The sequence below is a fragment of the Prionailurus viverrinus genome, chromosome D1 (genome assembly GCF_022837055.1).
Source record: "Prionailurus viverrinus isolate Anna chromosome D1, UM_Priviv_1.0, whole genome shotgun sequence".
NCBI classification, from domain to species: Eukaryota; Metazoa; Chordata; class Mammalia; order Carnivora; family Felidae; genus Prionailurus; species Prionailurus viverrinus.
The window spans coordinates 97773840-97794193 of record NC_062570.1 but is presented as its reverse complement, the minus strand read 5'-3'; the positions used below and the strand labels follow the sequence as shown (position 1 = coordinate 97794193).

At 56.7% G+C, this 20354-nt stretch overlaps 1 protein-coding gene across 4 annotated transcripts in view; it reads right to left on the bottom strand.

Moving 5' to 3' along the window:
• Window positions 1-4116: 4116 nt before the first annotated feature.
• Window positions 4117-20354, bottom strand: part of PRDM11 (PR/SET domain 11) — an 83138-nt gene continuing 66900 nt past the window's right edge. For 2 of the 4 annotated variants that reach the window (XM_047878178.1, XM_047878177.1), the window contains exons 6-8: window positions 12614-12801; window positions 7784-8410; window positions 4117-6592 (exon numbers count right to left, since the gene is read on the bottom strand). In XM_047878178.1, the coding sequence (XP_047734134.1) occupies window positions 4428-6592; window positions 7784-8410; window positions 12614-12801 (2980 nt within the window). In that variant the 3' untranslated portion in view covers window positions 4117-4427. Of the gene's footprint in view, window positions 6593-7783; window positions 8411-12613; window positions 12802-18916; window positions 20238-20354 lie in introns of those variants that run through there. The other 2 variants (XM_047878179.1, XM_047878180.1) reach the window with 2 other exon arrangements.

Here is a 20354-nt window from a genome sequence, read left to right as displayed (position 1 = left end):
GCTGTCCCAGGCTGACCTGGCTAGGGTGGCCACTTGAAGGGGTGAGGGGGGCGTGAGGTCCAGTGTCCCCGGAACCCTCTGCACAAACTGGGCGTAGGACCTAGAAAAACACAAATTCTAGTTGGAAATCAACCCAGACCATATGCCACCACCAGATCCAGATCCAGAATTCCTGTCCCTAGAGGGGATGGGAGGGAAAACACACGGGGAGGAATCTAGAAAAGAAGTTCTACTTCAACCCCAGGCCGCCTCCTGGACGCCACGGGGCTCAGGAGAACAGCGGCCCCACAGCCCAGCTGGGCCAATCCCATAAGCCATTTCTGTCTCGCTGCGACCACGTTCGGCATTCTACGAGTCCTTCCCTGTTTCCTCCTTCTCGGTATCACGTCCAAACAAATGGCAGCTATTTAAACGTTACCTTAAATAATTACAAGGTCCTTCCTCCAAATGAGAGGGTTGACATAAGCAAGTCAAGGACAGGGGGCTGAGCAAGACAACTCAACATGGAAACAGGTAGCCGGGCTGGGGCGAGACCCCCACCTGCCCTGGGTTCAGGGCCCAGCACCGCGGCCGGCCAAGCAGACGCCCTGCAGCCCAAGCCCGCCCTCATTCTCCAGTGAGGATGAGGAGACAAGAATGTCGTAGGCGGTCGTGGACAAAGTAAAAATAAAAATAAAAACCTGGTGTCTTGGATGCCTGGACTCTCCTGTCCGACCGGGTGGGCAAAACGTGGGGATTCTGATGTGGCGAGAGCTGTAGACGGGGCTGGGCTACCCTCAGCTTCCACAGATACTGGATGGCAGGGGGTGTCTTTGTCCTCCAATAGAGGAAGCGAACCATGTTAATCACAGGGGCTTGTGGCGCCCAGGCTGTGCAGCGTATCTCCTGGACACACACGGCCATGAACCTGAACTCACTTCCCACCCTCCTCTATGAGCCAAAGAAAATCACTCATCGGTCAGCCCAATTAGCACACGTCTCAACCCCGGAGACAAACATGTCATTCTAAGCCAGTGGCTGAGCTCAAGGGCTCTGTCTCATCTGAAGTGACCATATTTGGGATACAAGGACTGCCCGGCCACAGCTTTTTATACCCATCAAAGGGAGATCAGGCTAGCTAAGCCTGTGGTTCCCCGGGCGAGACCCCGTGGGGGCCCGTTCTCCCGAAAGTCTTTCACGAGGAGGCGGGAGAGTGGCAACTCCCATGTTAGAAATCACGCGCGACATTCACAGGCTGGGAGCACTGAGCCTCCCGGGAGCATCCGGGTTGAAAAAAAAGACCCTGTGTAAATTGCAGTGGGCGTGTCACCCAAATTGTGCCCTGGTTACTTCCGGTCCCAAGGTAAAGTGGCCTTCAGAGTGCCTCACACCACCCAGGCCTGGCTGGATTCGACAGAAGCCACGAGCACGCGGAGTTTTAGAGCGCCCTGCCAAACTTCGAGCACCCCCGGCCCCCGAGAGAGCTCGACCTGCCCCGGGCGTGGAGCCTGGCCCGGCAGGAGACCACCCGCAGTCCCCGTGCCGCTAGCTCGCGCTCATGCTCCTAGCCCAGAGGTATGTCACCAGCTCACGGCAGATGCTGGCGTAGGCCCGAAGGATCTTTTTCCCCGTCTGGATACAAATCGGAGCTAATTCGGGCCACGGCCTCTTGAAACAGTCACGGCCCTGACCAGTCCTCAGGCAGACATCAGTGATTCTCTCTTCCCGGTTTTCAAATGAGTGGTCCAGGGGATGGCTCCCAGTGTAGTGGGAGGAGAGGAGCAGAAGGGGAAAGGAGAAGGTCTAAGGCAACTGGTGGCTCGAAGAAAGGATCCCAACCTACTTTTGCCGGCCCCCACCAAGGTTCCCCTTGCCAGCCTTCTCTGCCCCCAACCCACCTCAGTCCGTGTGATGTTCCAAGAAAGCTCCCACAGGCATGATAGTTTTTGTGTGTGGCGGACAGAATGTCCGGGAGGGTAGGGTGGAACCTTGTGCTTTGCAAGGGCATCCCACTTGACCGCAAATACTGACCCGGATGGGAGGAGCGGCGGAGGGCGGGCGGGGGGCGGGGGGGGGGGTAGGGAACACATCAGCTTGAAGTACGGACATGGTTTGAGGCTGGGAATTCCGAAGCCTCAGAAAGAGCTTTGGGTGTTTCCTTGCTAGTTTCTGCTCTCTCCTTGTTCAGAGGGGGGTGGTGAAGTACGAGGGACTGGGAAGGGGGCCAGGAGGGGGGGTCGGTGGTGAATGTCACCAGGCAGGGGTGCATTGATTTGTTGAACAAGGCAGCATATGAGGCCTGGCAGTGGGACCGTTGGAGAAAAACGGGTGGGGTTTTTTTTGTTTGTTTGTTTCTTGTTTTTTTTTTTTTTAACATGCTACATCACTGTTGAAAACAAACGAAAAAGTTTCAAAAATAATATATAATATATATATATAATATATTTATATAATGAAAAGCTATCAACTAGCAGCAATGATTCTAAAGTTATCTTAGCACCAAGACCATAGGGGTGGGGGGAGGGGACGTGTGGGGAGTGAAGGTACGGGCAGGACAAGGAAAGGGGAATGACATGTTCAGTGTTGATGACATTTCCACTACGGTTCTCAACAGTGGCACGAGGCCTCGGAGACAAGCTAAACCAAGAAGGAAGGAAGCCACCACAGTTCTACGTCTGAGCCGAGCAGGTTGGAGACACGGGGGCCTGGCCTGTGGCCCGATCACACCGTCCTCTGCCCACCCTCTGCCGAGTGAGAGGACCTGACCACGGACAACGCAGATCTTCCTTCCTCCCCCCAACACGACCTGCACCCACAATGTAGGATCTCTGCATATCAGATATGCATAAATCAGATGTGGAAACATGAACAGAAGTTTGTAACAGCTCACGCACATTTTGTTTAAAAAAACTCCCTTGCGAGGTATACTGGTAGTTAAATGAACAAAAGAGCATCGATCAGACTCCTCTAGCTTAAAACCATTACTTGCCCCAGGGAATAGGCAAGTGGCTATTTCTAAAGCTTATATTGTGGTTGTGTGTGTGTGTGTGTGTGTGTACGTGCGTGTGTGTGCGTCTGTGTGTGTGTGTGTGTGTGTGTGTGTGTGTGTGTAGGCTGCTGCCTTGAGAGTCCCGTCTGACCTCTTGTTTATTCCTTTTCTTTAGGACATCTCTACCCTGTTCAAAAAAGGAGGCATTCACAGGCATGGATGCAAGGCCTGGCTCCCCACTGCCTCCTGCCAGGCTGAAGGGTTTATTATCAGCCTTGTCACCAAAGAAGGCCTCCATCTCTAAAGACCCTCCTTGGAGTCACGCACAACCCAGGGCACAACTTGCATTGACATCTCCTGCCACTGAACTATAGCAGGCATTTGATTATTAAATGCACAAAAAAATACCCCCAACACATCATATGATTATAAAGACAGAGCATAAATAATTCATGTAAATTGAATCCACACTCTCCATCGGACTTGCTTTTAGCCAAAAATCGCTGCCCTATGAGGGTCTGGACTTCCTGGCTCTTCATTTCCCCCAAAGTCCTGGATCTGAATGGAATTATATTATTTTACCCCACACCACGGGAGACCAGGAATGCAAAAAAAAATTCCCACCCCCCCCCTCCCGCCCCCCCAACACACACCTCGTCCCTTCCCCACGATTTCAAGCTCGGTTGTAAGGCAGTTTTGCCTTCAGTACAACAGGTAATATCTTCAGGATCCAGGGGGCTGGAAGGAGGGAATCCAGAACCCAGAGACGGGAGAGGCGACAGAGGTGGGGAGTGGTGGGTGTCACAGTTTGACGGACACGTTTGTTTCTAAGACAGTGAAGGAAGGCTCAACAGGAAACAAGTACAAACCTCTCAAGCTGAAATCAGGTGGGACAAGGGAGAAAGTCACACACACACACACCCCAATCCGGATACACCACCCGCCCCCCTCCAAAATCAGAGATGGGTCTCAGCTACGCCAGCATGGCAGCGAAGAGGCCAAGAACCCCCGTCGTAAACCAAACGGGAAAAGAAGAGGCAAGACAGAAACCCCAACCCCAACCCCTCAACCCCCCCAAACGAAAACATAAAACGAAACAAACCACCTAAAGGTGATGACAGAGACCCGTCGTTTTAGCTTAGGCTGTTGGTTGGCTGTTAGGCGGGAACGCGTGTGGCCCCAGCACATGCTTCCGTGAGTGAAAACGGCTGCGGGACCTTGTAGACAAGAGTCGGTTTCCAACATCGTTCCTTTGTGAAAGCTCCCAGTGGCTTCTGGTGGATGCGTCACCTCGGTTCTTAAAAATTTTCAGTGTGGGTTTATATATATATATATATATATATATATGTATGTATATATATATATATAATATAATATATATTTATATAATATATCAAAGCTTATGAGTATAGATTAAAAAAATATTCAACAGCTCAGTGAACTCTGTGACGCCGGCCCCCTAGATGTCCGGGTAAAACTCTGACCCGTGGTCCACGGTCTGCAGCACCGGCTTCTGTTCCAGCGCGGACATCCTGCTGAGGACCTCGGCCGACAGCGCGTAACTGTTGCCAGACTTCTCCTCAAACCAGCTGTCCAGGGCTCGCTTGGCATCGAAGCTGGCGATGGGCGGGCCGTTCACGGCGATCGTCAACAGGTCGCTGAGCTGCTCCAGGGTCAGGCGGGAGCGGTGGTTTTTGCGAACTCGCTGCAGGGCGTTGCGGCCTTTCTCGCAGCAGGCGGTGGAAGTGGGGAGGACCTTGAGGACCTGGATGACCTTGTTCAGGAGCGGGAACCTCTGTTTGTACTTGCAGATGTGGCCGATCAGGTCTTTGAAGCCGTTTTTGGTGTAGTAGTCGGCCTTGAGCTCCCGCCACTCCATCAACAGGCTGCCCCGGGGGTCCAGCCCCTCCCTGCAGACGTCCCGGGAAAAGGTGGGGATGGCCTCCAGGTGCTCGAATATCTGCACCATGTCCTCCTTGCCGTAGCTTACGAGCTCCTCGCTGTTCCTGGGCCAGGCGGCCAGGTCGAACACCTGGCAGGCTTTCACGAAGATCCGGCTGCGGGAATCAAACCTCTGGGCCAGGATCACCTGGGTCTTCTGACAGATCTTCTCCCGGACGGACTGGAACTTGGCCTCGGCCACCCTGAGGTTCTTCATCGCGATCCCGTTGAAGCTCTCCCGGAAGTTCTCCTCGAACTCCTGCAGGTACTCCCCCGGGGAGTCGGCCAGCCGGCTGATCTCCTGGATGGCCTCCTCGATCTTGTCGTCCACCTGGGACACCAGCAGGTACTCGCCCTGGAAGACGTAGGCCAGGCGCGAGAGCACGGCGATCACGTCCAGGAGGAAGTAGATGAGCTTGACCGACTGGTAGTCCATGAGGAACTGCAGCAGGGCCAGCGCGATGGCGGACGCGTCCGCCCGCTGGGTCTGGCTGCTGACGTCCTTGAGGTGGGCCACCACCTCCAGGTAGTCTTTGATGAGGGCGTTGAGGACGTTCTGCTCCCCGATGATCCACCTCACGGCGCGGATGTCCCCCAGGAACTCCGTCTCCTCGCACAGGGTGGCCGCCGTGGACCGCAGCTCGCACAGGAGGCGCGGCGAGTACCGGTAGAAGCTGAGCAGCTGCTTCAGGTTGTTCTCGAGCTCCTCCAGGCAGGGGAGCTCCTTCCCGCTGATGGCGTCCAGGATCTCCAGGTGGGGCCGGTGCACCATGAAGGGCAGGCACAGCAGCCAGGGCAGCGTCTTGCGGATGGTCATGAACATGCTGGCGCGCAGGCTGGCCGTGACGTTGGCCCCGTCCATGCCCAGGCCGACGGTGGGCTTCTCGTCCTGCAGCCGGATGCCCAGGGCAGAAAAGGCCCGGTCGAGGGCCTGCAGGTAGCTCTCCGTGCCGGAGAAGCCCAGCTCCTGCAGGGACAGGAACTCCGTGGCCGGGGGCCCGTCGCTGCTGGTGTACTGGACGTAGACGGCCACCGTGTCGGCCAGCAGGTCGTCGCTCTGGCCGTCCAGGATGATGCTGAGGCAGGGCGACTGGCGGATGCGCTCCACCAGATCCTCGCGCAGCGCGCGGGCGATGTGGTGAATGAGGATCTGGCAGTCGCCCTCGTTCATGTACTGGTCCACCACCTTGAGCTCGCACTTCCGCAGGAGCTCGGCCAGGGGCCGGAAGTCCAGGTAGGGCCTGCCCTCGAGGGCCAGGTGGTAGGCGGTGTTGAAGAGCAGGGTCATGTTGCGGCACATCTCCTCCGTCTTCTCGGGGTGCATGCGCAGCTTGTATAGCTGCAGGCACTTCTTGTGCAGGTTGCTCTGGCTGTGCAGCTTGATGGTGTGGATCTTGAACTGCTTGGAGCCGATGATGAAGGCCGACGTGCGGGACGACTGCACCGTGTACTGGCGGCAGACGTGGCACCACATCTCGTTGAGCGTGGGGGAGTACCGCAGGAACCAGAACTTCTTGAGCCACTCCTGCTTAAAGCGCCGGATCCGGCGCCCGGTGGCGGACGACATCTTGGAGGGCTCGTCGGCGGCGGTCATCATGTCGTTGGAGACGGATTCGTCGGCCGAGTCGACCTCCTGGTCGTCGTCCTCCAGGATGGCGGGGCCGGACACCATGCTCTCAGAGGCTGCAAGACAAACGGGAAGGAGACATTTGAAGGCCCGGGGGGCGAACACAGCGACTTCTCCAAAGCGACCGGGCACGCTGCCCCAAACAGAGGCGCCGCGCCGCGTGACCCGCGAGCCACCTGCGACGACGGACCGAACCCCGGCCTACGATTTGTTTTACAGGCACTCTGGCTATCCGTGTGTGGCTTCTCCTCTCTGGTGGGGGGGTGGGGGGGTCGCCCCCAGGTGGCCGCCCCGCGCCGGGCCGCCGGCCCTCACCCTCCACCAGCGGGTGCTCACGGAACCTCATCTTCCCCATCGACTGAGCGGCACGACCACGAGAGCCGACCTGGCGGAGAGAACGAAGCACGTCGAGCGTCCCCGAGCCCCCCCCGGGGCGAGGACGCGGGGGCTCGCTTATCCCAGCGGCCAGCGTGGTCGGGGCTGGCGTGCCGCCCTCGCGGGAAGGCAGCTTGCCAAGGCCCCGGGGCTATTTCAGGATCAGAATGCAGCTTGGTCAAGACGCTTGCTTCGAGTATCTGAAACGCCTCACTCTGCGCTACAGGATGAGGTTAAAATAGGAAACGCTACGTAAATGCTGGACTCAGCTGCAGCTGTGTTCCGAAAAAACCTTGCCGGTTGTCGACCGAGTCTAAAGATCCCAGCGGCCGACAGAAAAGCACCGAGGCGTGCAGCCACACGCCCCCGCATCCCAGTCCTTCTAGAACACTCCGGGCAGGGGAGATAGGGCCGCGTGCGGCAGAAGCGCGATTCGGGAAGAGAAGAACGAGGCTGTGTTCCGGGACTGAGGTCAACAAGGCCGGGAGCTCTCCCCCACGGGATGCCCTGCTTGGGACTGGGGAGAGAGAGAGATTGGGTTTAGAAGTTGAGCGTGGGGCTGAGACACCGGGAGGCCCACTAGAGAGAGGCAGCGGGTCAAGAACACAGCACACACCCCTCCAGCAGTGGAACTTCCTTTATTGACGGGGAGGATACAAGGGCATGACGCGAGGCGTCCCGCTGGAGCTGAGAAGCAGCCTGTCGGGGGCAGGCACCTGCGGGCAAGGGCCGCGACCGGAGTCCGCCCCCCCCTCGTGACACACCTCAGGTCCCCCCGGGGAAGGTGGCTCCAGCAGAGAGCGCCAGGCCACCCTCACCCTGCCCACCGGGCGCCCGTCCCTCCGGCCACAGTCTCATCCACGCCAACTTACCTGCGGGGTCCGAGAGCTCCGGGAGCTCCAGGGCCTGTGCGGGCAGCACGGGGGGTTCAGGAAGCTTCCCAGACTTAAGCATATCTAGTTCGGCCTGGAGCTCCCGGACTTTCTTCTTTAGGCGAATACAGTTAGGGCAAAAGGAGGTGGTGGGGAGCTCGTGAGGGTCGGACGCAAGGGAGGCCTCGGCGGGGCTGTCGGCCTTGAAGGACGAAGGTTCTTCTTCTTCATCCTCCAACGGGCCTGGTTCCTTGGAAACCCCCTGGGGGATCTTCCAGTCCCCTTCCCCCTGGGTCCGGCCGACATTCTGCACGCCATGTGACACGGTCATGGCGCACCGACTGTAGGCCTCGTCCTGGTACTTGGGGACTTTCCTGATGACCAGCGAGGTGCTCAGTGCCAGCTGGTGCGCTTCCGCCTTCGCGGATTCCAGGGAAGCCTCCAGCACGTCCTTGAAAATGAGGTCAATCTTCTTCTTCTTGGCCTGGGGGTGCACATCCCCCTCGTCAAAGCCACGCTTGTAGGGACTTTTGCCCTGTCTCAACACGGGGAGCGGAAGGGGACCCCTCAGGTCTTCTGGGTTATCCAGAGCCTGTTCAGACTTCTCCCTCTGCAACCTCTTCTCTCCTAGGAAGGAAAACCAGGGCGTGAGGAAGGGGGGAAAAGCCCCGACGTGGAGAAACCAACAGAAAACAAGGCACGCCTCCCATCAGGAAAGTCACTTGACACATCCCTCTGGATCTGGCCTTGTGGGGCAGGTGTGACGCGACAGGGAGAGAGAGGCGGGTCACTCAGCGGATCACGGGGTCTAGAGTGGGATCCCGAAACGTGGGCAGACCTCTCTAAAAAGACCACGCGTTCCACGGGAGCCTTATGTATACACGCGGCACATTTACAAGTGGAGAGAATGCTATAGGGGAGGGCAGCGGGAAGTTCGGTAGCCCTAGTAGATGACACCCCCACCGATCAAACCGGGCGGGTGGGCGCGCACCTCAGAGCTCAGTGCGTGTGGCTCCCCGCCCTCCAGGCTTCTCGTCCAGTCCTGGCAATCGGAAGACGGCTGCTTCGACTTGGTAAAAGGTACACACGAAACACGGAGTCCTCTCCTTCCGGCTCCCTGGCTGCCCCGAGACGGCCCCTCGGGGCAAAGACCGACCCACAGCCAACCATCCTTTCTAACTCTCCCAGTGATCAGAGGATGAGGTGCACGGAAGAGAGCGTGACCTGAACGTCTGTGGTTCTCCCACAACCGAGGCCGGGGAGAACGGCGGGGGGGGGGGACAGGAAGACGGGGCCCCCCCCGCAGTGGCTGACGGCTCCCGGGCGGGCAGCCTCCAGCATGACAAAGAGGGGCGTGACCCCACTGACCCAAAGCATTCTTGAAATATAGCTGTGTCTCCTTACCTGATGATACAAAGAACGCTCCCTTTTCTAGCTCTTTCCATCACGTGACTGGCTTCAAAGACGTTGCTGAGCTCCCAACAAGAATTCTAGCCTGATCCTTTGAAACAGCCGCCACAGTCTCATAAATTGCTATAGAAGGGCGTAGGCTCCCCGGGGGTGCAGACGCTACAGGGGACCCTCAGAAGGTCCTGACGGCGGCCTGTGGGGCCGGGGAATCTCAAAGGGCTTCCTAGATAGAGGCGGGGCCCTGGGAGCTGACTCCGAGCAGTGGCTTGACCTGAATGTATGTTGCGGATGGATTTCCAAAAGCCGTGTTTGCTAAAAACCTCTGAGTGGAGCGGAGGCCAAAGGATCTCTGGGAACAATCCAGAAGATCCATGCTATGCCCGAGCCCTGGCTCCCCGCAGCCGGCAAGGGGTGCCGTGCCCCGGCCCATGTATGAATCCAGGCTTCCGACGGGTAACAGCACAAAAGGGGGTAACCTAATCAGGACACCCCTCTTCTGTCCTCGCACGAATGCCTGAACGTTATGTTCAGGGCCCCTGAAAGTCAGGTGGCTCTCACAGCCTATATTTTTATAACGACCGAGGAGCAGAAAGGGTGGACGTGAACACTAACACGTTCGCGGTACAGATCAGCTATGACACTTGCCCATTTAGAATCTCCAAACGTCAAGGGCCACGCTTTCACTTCTCACAGACCAGTCAGGCAGCAAACAGCTTATGTCGGGAGCTCAAGGCTATACATCAGCAGGGAGTCCTCATGGGTCTCTGCTTAAAGACAAGGTCATTCCAATCTCCTAGGATGCGTGGGGGACTTCTTCGGACTCAAGGCGCTCAGAAAAATCTAAAGGCCGAGAAGGACCTTTCAGCATCGTGGAATTGATTTCAAAGCCTCCATTAAATATGGGGGGAAACACCACAGAGTGAATCGGTGGCTCAAAGTGGATCAAATGACACAAGGTTTTTTTTGAATACACCTATCCGATGCATCCCGTTCTTAAAAGATCGCCACAAAGGCATACTTTACGCTGTCTGCGGGAAGAAGTTTCTGGGCTTCAGGTAACGTCCCTACTTAAGAAGGACCAGTAATTCATGCTCTGGCCTTTCTCAGGGCTCCAGCCCCCAATTACAAAGAAACTTCCTTCCACGCAAGACGCTCGGTGACTGAGTGTCGGGATCCCCTTCCGGGAGCGGGGCTGGCCCACCGATCTAAGATGCCACTAAACTGTATTCAGAGCCTGCCAAAGCTGCAGGCTACAGAGACGTCTACACAGCTAAAGGCCACTGAGCTCATGACTGCTCCCGAGGGCTTTAGGATCAAGCCCACCCGCTGCTCTGGCCCGGCCCCACGGTGCCTTTCAGTCTCCTTCCTGTTTCCTACTGCTCAGCCTGGCCAGGAACAGTCACTCCTTCCTCCTGTATCTTCACAAATCTTCACGTATCCCATGTCAAGCCTCTCTGCTACGCCTCCTTTGAACCACTCCCGACAGGTCACTCCCTCCTCCGAGCGTTCCCCTCGGATCTCGGGGCTCTCTGAGGATGACCGCAGCTTGATGTGCTTTGGAGAAGACACTGGGGTGAGGGTGGGGGTGGGGGTGGGGGTGGGGGTGGGGGTGGGGGTGGGGGAGGATATCACAAATCCAGGAGAATTTCAGAAGATTATGGCCAAGGGATGGAACCTGTGTCCTCAGATAGGACTTCTCTTGGTTTTCTTTTCTTCTGGTGATAGGATGATTCTTTTGGAGACTTCTTGGCCGTCTTCATTTGTGTCTTCCCTTATCCATTCAACAAAGATGTATTGCACATCAGGCACAGTTACACAAGGTCTCTTCAGAGGTCAAACGGAAACCATGGGAATCTCGTCATAGAAACCTGCCTTCCCGAGTGAGATCGGCACGTGGCCAACCCCCGGTTCCGAAGAAGACAAGAGGTGAGTATGTCGGCTGGGTCTCCCCACCGCCCCCCCAATCACAGATACCTTTTACCAAGTCAGGCAGCAGCTGTGCATTCAAGGTCCACAACCCGCTTTGTTCGGTTTTGTTTTTAAAAACAGCCTTGGGGCGCCTGGGTGGCTCAGCTGGTGGAGCGTCTGACTCTTGATTTCGGCTCGGTCATGTCTCGTGGTCATGAGATCAAGCCCCGTGCTGGGCTCAGCACGGAACCTGCTTGGGATTCTCTCCCTCTCTCTGCCCCTCTCTGCTACTGCTCGCTCTCTCCCTCTCTCTCACTCTCCCTCAAAATAAATAAACTTAAAAAAAATGAACATAGCTTAATTGCAATGGGCCACCCTGCCCCCTTTCCCTCTTCTCCACTCATACTCCATGTGAAGATTTATTTCCAATAAGTAGGTCGGTCAGGAGCGTGACATGGTGGGGCTTGGGTATAGTCCTGGTTCCTGAGACCAGATGGACTCTGGGTCTTTGAATGCTTTTTCCCCTGAGAGGAGCTGGATTCACCAGTTTGCCTGGGCCAGGCTGAGGCTGGAATAGAGAGGCAAAGGGCTAGGGGCTGGGGAGCATTTTAAGCTACTTTCAAATGACGCATTTAAATGGAGCTGGATGGACATCTCCCCCCCCTCCCCAGGCCACCACCCACACCTAAGGTCACCTTCCCACCTCCCTCCCTGAGAAGAACTGCCTTCTTCTAATAGGGATGGTTCATTCACAGCGTGTGATCAGGACTTTCAGGAATGAGGCCAGGAGGAAGCTGGGAAGAAACGAGTTTGGTCTGGGAGGCCGTATACCATCGTAGGTTAGAGCTGAAACCCTGGACTAGGACCCTGGACAGATGTGGATGAGAAACCCAGCGGTGCCCTTCCTAGCCACGTGACCCCGGGTGAGTCGCTGTATTCATCCGATGCTCAGTTTCTACACTGGTGAGCTGGGGGATGATCGGCCACACGGGACGGTCAGCCTTAAAAGTTTCCAACTGAGGGCTTACAGTGGTCAAGGTGGGCATTGCTCTAAATGGGCGCATTACCCAGCTAATTCCCACCGCACCCTGACGAGGTAGGTGAACACCGCAGAACCGCCGCTGGGCACGTGGTAAGCACTTAGCAAATGTTAGTATCACTGCGACAGGGACGGGTTGTAGCACCTTCCCATCGGTTTGAGTCGGAGAAAGAGGACCAACTTTGATTACACTTATGCGCTTGGCTTTGGGGCCCTGTCTCTCTCCCGGATACTCTCCGATGCCTTGCGCCAGGGTTTCTGAGGGAGGACAGCACCCTGGAGGGTCTGCGGCCCCGCCCAGAGCCACCGCTCACACGCAGACCGTCCGTCCCCCGCCCCGCGTCCCTCTGGGTCTCCCCGTCGCCGCTGGACTGCATTCCCCAACGGTCTTCTCAGGAAGCTCCCAGAGAAGCACTCCTGGCCTCCCCTGTGTTTGGTGGCGGGCGTGGCCCTCACCTCGGGTGGGGACTCACCTCTGGCCAGATTGCGGTGGATGGTCTCCTGGGACATGCTGTGCAGACGCTTCATGTATTCCTTGCTGTACCAGACCCGGAGCCGCTCCCCGGGCCGGATGTCCCGGCAGGCTCGGAAGTAGATGTGCTCGCTGTGCTGGAACGCCAGCAGGTTCTGCTCCCTCTCTTCCCGGGAGATGACCACGTACCTGGGGGCGAGGGGGACAGGTGAGAACGCACGGGCCACTCGGTGGAGGTCAGAGGTCCACAGGCAAGGGGCGTGCGCAAAAGTCGAAGGACGGCTGCCTGTCCGGGATCGGGACCCCAGCTAGAGCCGGTCCCTCGTCCCAACGTCACAGTTTTGTGCGATCTCGAGCAAGCCTCCGACCCTCTGAGGGTCTCTGTTTTCTGAGACTAGGGATGACAGCCGCCCTGCCTACCTCCCACGTACTGGTAAGCACAAAAATTCAACACCAGATATAAAAACAATTACCAAACCGAAAGGCCATGTCGTTCGCTCTTGGCTAAATTTTAACCGCAGGGACCCCCAGACACCTGCAGGCCTCCGATGGCGCTAAGTGTGGGATTCCTGGACTGTTTCCAGGATTTCACGAAGCCTAGAAGAAACAACCCATGTGACAACGGCGCCCCGAAGGCCAATTAACAAATGCTGAAGATCAGTGTCTTTAAAAAGTGGGTGCCCGATGCTGACAGGAGACAAAGGGAAATAAGACCCGAGAGAAGGTTAGCAACGACTGGAAACTAAGACTCAGAGACGCTAAGTGACTCGCCTGAGGTCACACAGCGAATAAATGGGAGATGGAGCTTTGAGGTCTGTGTCTTTCCCACTAGATCTCACGGCTCCTCTGTGGGCATGTAAAGCACCAGCCATGCCCAGATAACCTTTAACGTTCTGCCAAACCCTCCGAATCTCTCCCTTACCCCCGCTCCCTGAAATGACATTTCCAACAACCAACCTGCCCCCCTTCCAAAGCTGAGATGATGTAACACCTACAGAGAAGCAGAGGCGGAGAGATCAAAAGGACAAGAGGAAACTGGAGTCTTAAGGATCCACACCACGCGAGCATCCAGGAAATTCGTCATAAAAAATAAACTTCTTTTCCTCATGCTATGGTTTGTCTCAAAAGCCAGGATAGGAATCAAAGTCGGACTGACCGGCATCGCCCAGAGAACGGTATCTGGAGCAGGCCAGGGTACGCAACCATTCACGGGGAAAAATCCCAGTGGGTTCCGAGCAAATGAAAAGCACTCAGCATCACTCCAAAGGAAAGAAACGGCAAGGAGCACGTTGTCTCTTTGGCACAGATTTCTCTCCCTCTCTCCCTCTCTCTCTTTTTAATGATAACATCCACATTGGCTAGAAAAGTGTATCCCAGACTACTGGTGGAGAATAAGTGGGCACAAGCCTTGGGGATGCAACTTGGCAATATGGCCTCGTACACCCGTGTTCACAGCAGCATCATTCGCAACCGTCTGCAGGTGGGAGCGACCCCTGCCCGCTGATGGATACGTGGATAAAAGGAATGTGGAATACATATACGATGGCTATTACTTGGCTTTAAAAAGGAAATTCCGATATACGCTGTACCGCGAATGAGCCCTGAAGACACATACCAAGCGAAGTGAGCCGATCACAAAAGGACACATACGGGAGGATCCCATTTATATGAGGTCCTTGCAGGAACAGTCAAATCCAGAGACAGGAAGGAGAACGGGGGTTGCCAGGGGCCAGGGTGGGGAGTGGGGGGGACGCGGAGTTCGTGTGTAATGGGTATATAGTTTCAGTGGGGGAAGGCGAAAAGAGTCTTGAGATGGATGGTGGTCACGACCCCGCAACGCGAGTGAAATTGATGCTGCTGAATTGCATACTTCAAAAAATGGTTACAATGGTAAATGTTATGGTATGCGCATTCTGTCGCAATTTTTGAAAAATTTTAAAAAGGACCATAAGATGCAGACCGAGTGGACGACTCGGCATACCACCGCCCTGGCTGTAGCATCGTTTACGAGAACGCGGAAGCAAAAAACACCGACACGTCCGATACCGGGGCAACAGCTTAGCGAACCGCGGCACATTCGTACGATGGAATGGCTCATCTATAGAAAAGTGTTTTCAAGGGATCTTTTATGACTCGGAGAAAGGGCCCTGATAGGATGCAACGCGAGAACAGGAGGGCTGAAAGCTATCTATTCTATAGTTCCAACCATGCTCTAAAAACAAGCCTTGGTAAACTACTTGAAGGAAATATACCAATGCTTTAACAGTGATTGGCCATTACAGGTGGATCTACTTTGTAAGTTTTTCTGTAATTTCCAAGTTTTCCTTATTAAGCAATTATTACAGTTACCCCTCCCCCCCCCCCCCCCCCCCCCAAGAAAAGACACACGAACTCCACTTTCAGTACTGGTGGCGGTCGCGGTGGCCGCCTGCATTGTGAGTCTACATTCCTGGCCCCTCGGGCAGAGCACCCGCATGTCGTGCCGTTGTCACGGATAGTCCCCTGTAGCCTCCGTTCTTTCTACTCGCAAGGATAGTCCCCTGTAGCCTCCGTTCTACTCGGCCCTGGAGGAGGCCGTGACCTTATAAGGGGAACCACTAGAGTCCAGGGACCAATCCACCTGACAACAGGCAGCAGCACAGACCCCGGGGTTGCGGGGCTAAGGCCAAGGGAGGCAGCAGTGCAAACATGAGCGCCGGCTGCCTCACCCGCTCCGAGAGAAGCAGTCGTGAGCTCCACCCTGCCAGGGTCACACGGGCAGGATGCATGGCGCTTAGATCCCCAGAACCTGCTCGTGTCCAGAGACTAAATCAACGCATCTGTGTGCTTGTCAGCATCGGACATGAGCATCGGTCTCCCTGAGCCGTGAAGACAATACCGTGATATCCGCGACGCCCAGGCGTGCCGCAAACCAAGAACTTGGGGGGGAAGGAGAAGAGGACCCCTGGCCCAGGGCGGTCTTTCCACACGGACCCTTCTGAGTTGCAGCTCTCCAGCTGCAGGGGTCTGCTCTTCTCTGGATCTGATATTCCTTCTGAATGTGCAAAATATTTTCCAGTCCCCAGTTTACTGAGAGCCTGGGGTTCGACATCCAAAATTAATCATACTTGTGGCTAGCATCGAACAGAACTGGGGTAGACCCAAACTTTCCCACTCCTGGATTCAGAAGGCAAACTGCTCATTCGCCTGTCTCCTCACAAGAATCACCTGGATCACAGAGCACAAGGAAAGATACGCTCTTCTCTGGTTTGGCTGTGCAAACAATCACCCAGCTCTAAAAGCTAGAATTACTTTCTCTGGCATCAATCACAGTCTCCCAAAACAGACCAAAATTTGTTCGGCACCTGGTTGTATTTGGTCGTTTTGAGATATAATATCTATGGCACCTCTCAGCGAATGGTAACAACCCACTCCCCCGAGGTGTTCAATGGAGGCAGCTAAGTCTCAACACCAATTACCTGGAATTCGCTCTCCCTCTTTTAAGTACTTTGCAGTGACACCCAGGGGTTTAATCCACTCCCAGAATCCTGTTCCTGTACAACAATCCCTTCATGAAGAACCACGCCTGTCCCATCTCATGGCTGCAGACAAGCAAGAGCCCTCCCTGGAAGACAAAGCTTCTAGGGAGTGAAGGTCCCTGTATCTGTTGAGTCTCCAGGTCACTACCTCGTTGGAGAGAAGGCACAGAGTATGTCGGAAGGAGGGTGGAAAATGGCTAGCACAGGGCACTCTACGAACGCAAGAGCTCCTCTGATAGCTTTTCAAATCAGACCCACAGAGGTGACAACCTTTGAAGCAGTCGAGGGGGTGGGTGGGAGCGGGAGCTGCTCTCTGGACTGAAGGTTTCACGATGATAATGGATTATTTTTATTCTGAGCTCCTTGCTGGCTTTGGGAATTGCATAGACAGGCACTAAGACACCACTTCTTCGACCTCACCCCCTGTGCCTTATCAAATGCACCAGATTTTCTAGCTGGGACAGGAAATGACTATGGGTTTCAACGGAAGAGAGAAAATAACCCACGGGGCATCCATTTTGTTGGAGTGGGGGCAGACAAAGGCCAGGCTCAGACATTCCTGCTCAGGGGGTAGGTCTCTGCCGGAGAGGAAGATGTGCCACTCACGGAGGCAGGAATGGGAAAGACTGACCGAGAAGAGGCAGGGCTCTGTTTTCTCCCGTGCATTTAGGTCTCTGAGCTGGGCGGGTCTTTGGGTCATGCACCCACCCACCACATGGTCACCCAAACGCTGACAGAACGTCACGCAGCCAACCTTGAGTGCGGCTGGAGGCCTCGGATTCTTAGGCGGGACTTCCCCATCTCAAGCTGAAATTGGCTGCCCGTTGCCTTCTGTCCACTGGCCTCAGTTTCCCCTTCCTGTTTTGATGTGCTAGACCCACAGTCCCCCACTGAAGCCTAGAAAAAGACTCTAATGAAATTCCATCTGAAGTTCATAGGCTCTTCGTCTCTCTGTCCCCTTTGCTTCCAACTTGATCTCTTCCCTCCCCAGGACCAGAGGGAAAGGCCAGTCAGTACCTACACCTTGCTGGAGAAGATCCTGGGCCTGGTTTCACAGGATCTTTGCCTCTTGTGGAAATCGAGTAATTTTGATTTCCATGGCCATCCTTTTCGGCCGAGAACAGAAGAGGAGGACCTGGATTCCAAGAGGTCAAAGGCAGGCTGGAACTTTCCAGAGAGGGGACAGATCCCTGGTCAGGACGTGGGGGTTTCCTGCTTGGGAGAAGCTCTCTGTGTGACTGGCAGTAAGCCAGGGCAACTCACAGGTTAGGAGGCCCTTGTCTTCTAAGAAGACTCCCAAAGGGACCCAGAGGAGCCACTCTGGTTACTTTGAAAGCCTCAGATCTCTGTGGGCAGGGTCTTGCCTGTGACAGACGGATACTAGGATCTGTGGGGAGGTGTCCAAAAAAAAAGGTCACGCCTCAGAGTGGTCCCTGAAGTTCACTGGCGAATGGATAGCCCCTGACCATCTGGAGCCTCCTGCCGGAAATAGTGATTTTTCCCCCCGCAGGACCCCTAACTTCTTCTAGGGAACAAAAGGTAAAAATTCACTTAGCAACATCTCACTCTCACTGTGCAAAGACTTTAATAAAATACAGCTCAGTGGTTTCAGACGTGGCTGTTCATCTCGCTCAGCTCACGGGTTCCTTTCTTTTCCTTACAGGGCTAGCCTGGTGCCGAGTACGGGGCATCTGAGTGCTTCCGGAATCCCGGAAATGGCAGGGGCACTCGAGCCCCTGTGGCCAGCATGCTTTCCCTCCATCATCTAACCCCTGCTCTGGGGGCCTTGAGGTTTTCACAGGAAGCGAAGAAAGAGAATATACACCAAAGAAAGATCCTGGAGACTGGGTGTGTTCCAAGTGTGAGATCAATTTCTTTTTATTGCCGTCTTAACAAAAATACTTGGGAAGGCAATCTTTGATTCCAGCATTGGGAGGGCAGGGGAATGCCAGGCAATAATCAAGCCACTGGGCTGTCGGACTGGGGACTGTTCGGTTTGGGGTGGCAGGAACCCCCAGAGGACCACAGAGTGGGGCGATGGAGGCTGAGGACACGGGGACCTAGCGGTTTGCCCTCCGAGCTCTCTCCCTGGGACCAAGCTCGGTCTGGGTTCAGAAGCAGCACTCCAGGAACAGCCACAGCAGGCACTGGGTACGGCAGTCCTCCCAGCCCCCACTCGGGCTCTAGGGGGCAGGCGTGGGGGAGATAGATGGAGGGCCGGCCGGGGGAGGGGAGCTTCTGCTAGGGTCAGCCTCAGGCCAGGGAGCAAAGAGGACACAGAGCCGAGCTACAACCTGGGTCAGAGCTAAGCTTGTGACTGCCTCCCCCACCTCCCTCCGGGACTCGAGGAACCCGGCTCTCCCCCCACACTCCGAAATGAAACGTGAAGCTAGAGATATGTGTAGCTAATGCATTTGCAGCCCAAGCAAGCGGAGGCGAGGCATGCTGGAACTTGGGTGGCACGGGAGCCTTGCGGGGTTCTTATAGACGCCAGAAGAGGAGTCACCTTGTGGGTGCTGAGGCTTGGGCCCTGCCTCTCCCCAGCCACCCCCCCGCCCCCGGCCGTTAGCCTTAGTGCCAGAGCCGGGTGGGTGGATTCACCGCCCGGAGGCTGCCGTTGCCTCCCACCGGCACCCAGGAGAGCCGAGGCGTGGGCAGGCGAGGCGCGGTACCCCTCCTGACTCCCGATCTGGCCTCTGACAGGGGAGCTGGACCAATCCGCAGACCTGGCTTCCAGTCCTGGCGCCCCACCCCCACCCCCCGCCGCCCCGCCAACTAACTGTCGTGTCACTGATCATCTAGGAAATGCAGGTGATGGCAGTAATAACGGTGACAACGATACCCGGCTTGGCTGCCTCTCCGGCTGTCCTGAGAACCCAACTGAGACCACACACCTGCAAATGCAGGGAAAGCATAAGGTGCTCTCTCTAAGAACTCCGGGGAGTCTTCTTCGCCTTCCTCCGACGCCATCCCCTTCCACAAAAGGCAAGCACAGCAGCTGAGCACACGCACCGCAAGGGCAAGCGGAAGGCCAAGGCAGGGGCACCACCCGCCGCACTCAGAGCCCTGGGGAAGGGGAGGACGCACCCCTCCCGGAAGGGCTGAGCTCCCCCTGCCCGTCCTCAAGCTTCGCCCCCTTCGGAAGCAGCGGAATCAGGGCGTGGGAGGCAGCCGTGGCAGCCCTGCGGTCGGCAAGCAGGAGTCCATTCAGGCGCTCCCCCCTCTTGCTCCCCTCTGCCCCGCAAGGCTCGCCGCCGCCGTGGGTGCGGACCAAGAGGAGGCTGACGCCCCGGGGCAAGCAAGCATCGGGCAGGTCGCTTTCCCTGCATCTTCAGCATCTGCCGAAGACGAGGGAGCGGGGCTCAGTACACACTCCGTTGGAGCCCAGGGCAGCTGGCCTGCACTCGGGGAGGAGGTGGCCGCCTCCCCAGCATCCTACAAGGGTCATTGGTCCCGGACACGGGAGACTGGCTCCCGTCGCAAGGCCAGGCACCCGTCCCCCCACCCCCGTCTCTCTTCCTCCTACTGGAGACCGGCCGGGTCAGAAGTTGTGCTTTCTCTTCCGAGACCTGGTAGTCCGTGCGGGGGCTGGCGCCGGGGGAGCCTGCGGGGGCTCTGCCGGGGGGGCCTCGACCTGAGGGGTAGAGCCCGCGGGGGCTACCCCGTCTGGCCCCCGCTGAGATGCCCGGACCCCGTCTCGGATCTCCGTCAGCGTCTGGCACACCTGACCGACGCGGCCGGTCAGCTCCGCCACGGTCTGGCCGATGGAACGCATGCTGTTCGCCATGTCCCGGTGCACGGTCACCAGCTCCTGGCAGAACTGCTGGAGGACCTCGGTCTGCCGGACGTAGGCATGGAGGAGCTGCCAGTCAAGGCCCGTGCCGGGCGGGCTGGGGTGCGGCCGAGGGGTCCTGCAGGCAGCCTGGGCCTGCGGTGAGGGCCGGGATAGGGCCTCTGGCTTGGGGCCCACCATCTCGGACTGGTCTGAGGAGGACGATGAGCGGAGCAGGGTAGGCCTGGCCAGGTGGGCCTCTTCCTCTGGTGACCGCTGCCGGGGCACCCGCAGAGGCTGCCTCGAGGGCCCCGGGGCCTCCTCATCTTCATCATCTTGCGGGATAGAAACAAAGAAGGGCAAATGATTACAACAGAGAGAAAGGGGGCGGCTCTGGGCTTTGGTCCCCCCCCACAAGTCGCCCTATAATCCCCCTGCCCGGCCACCCCCGA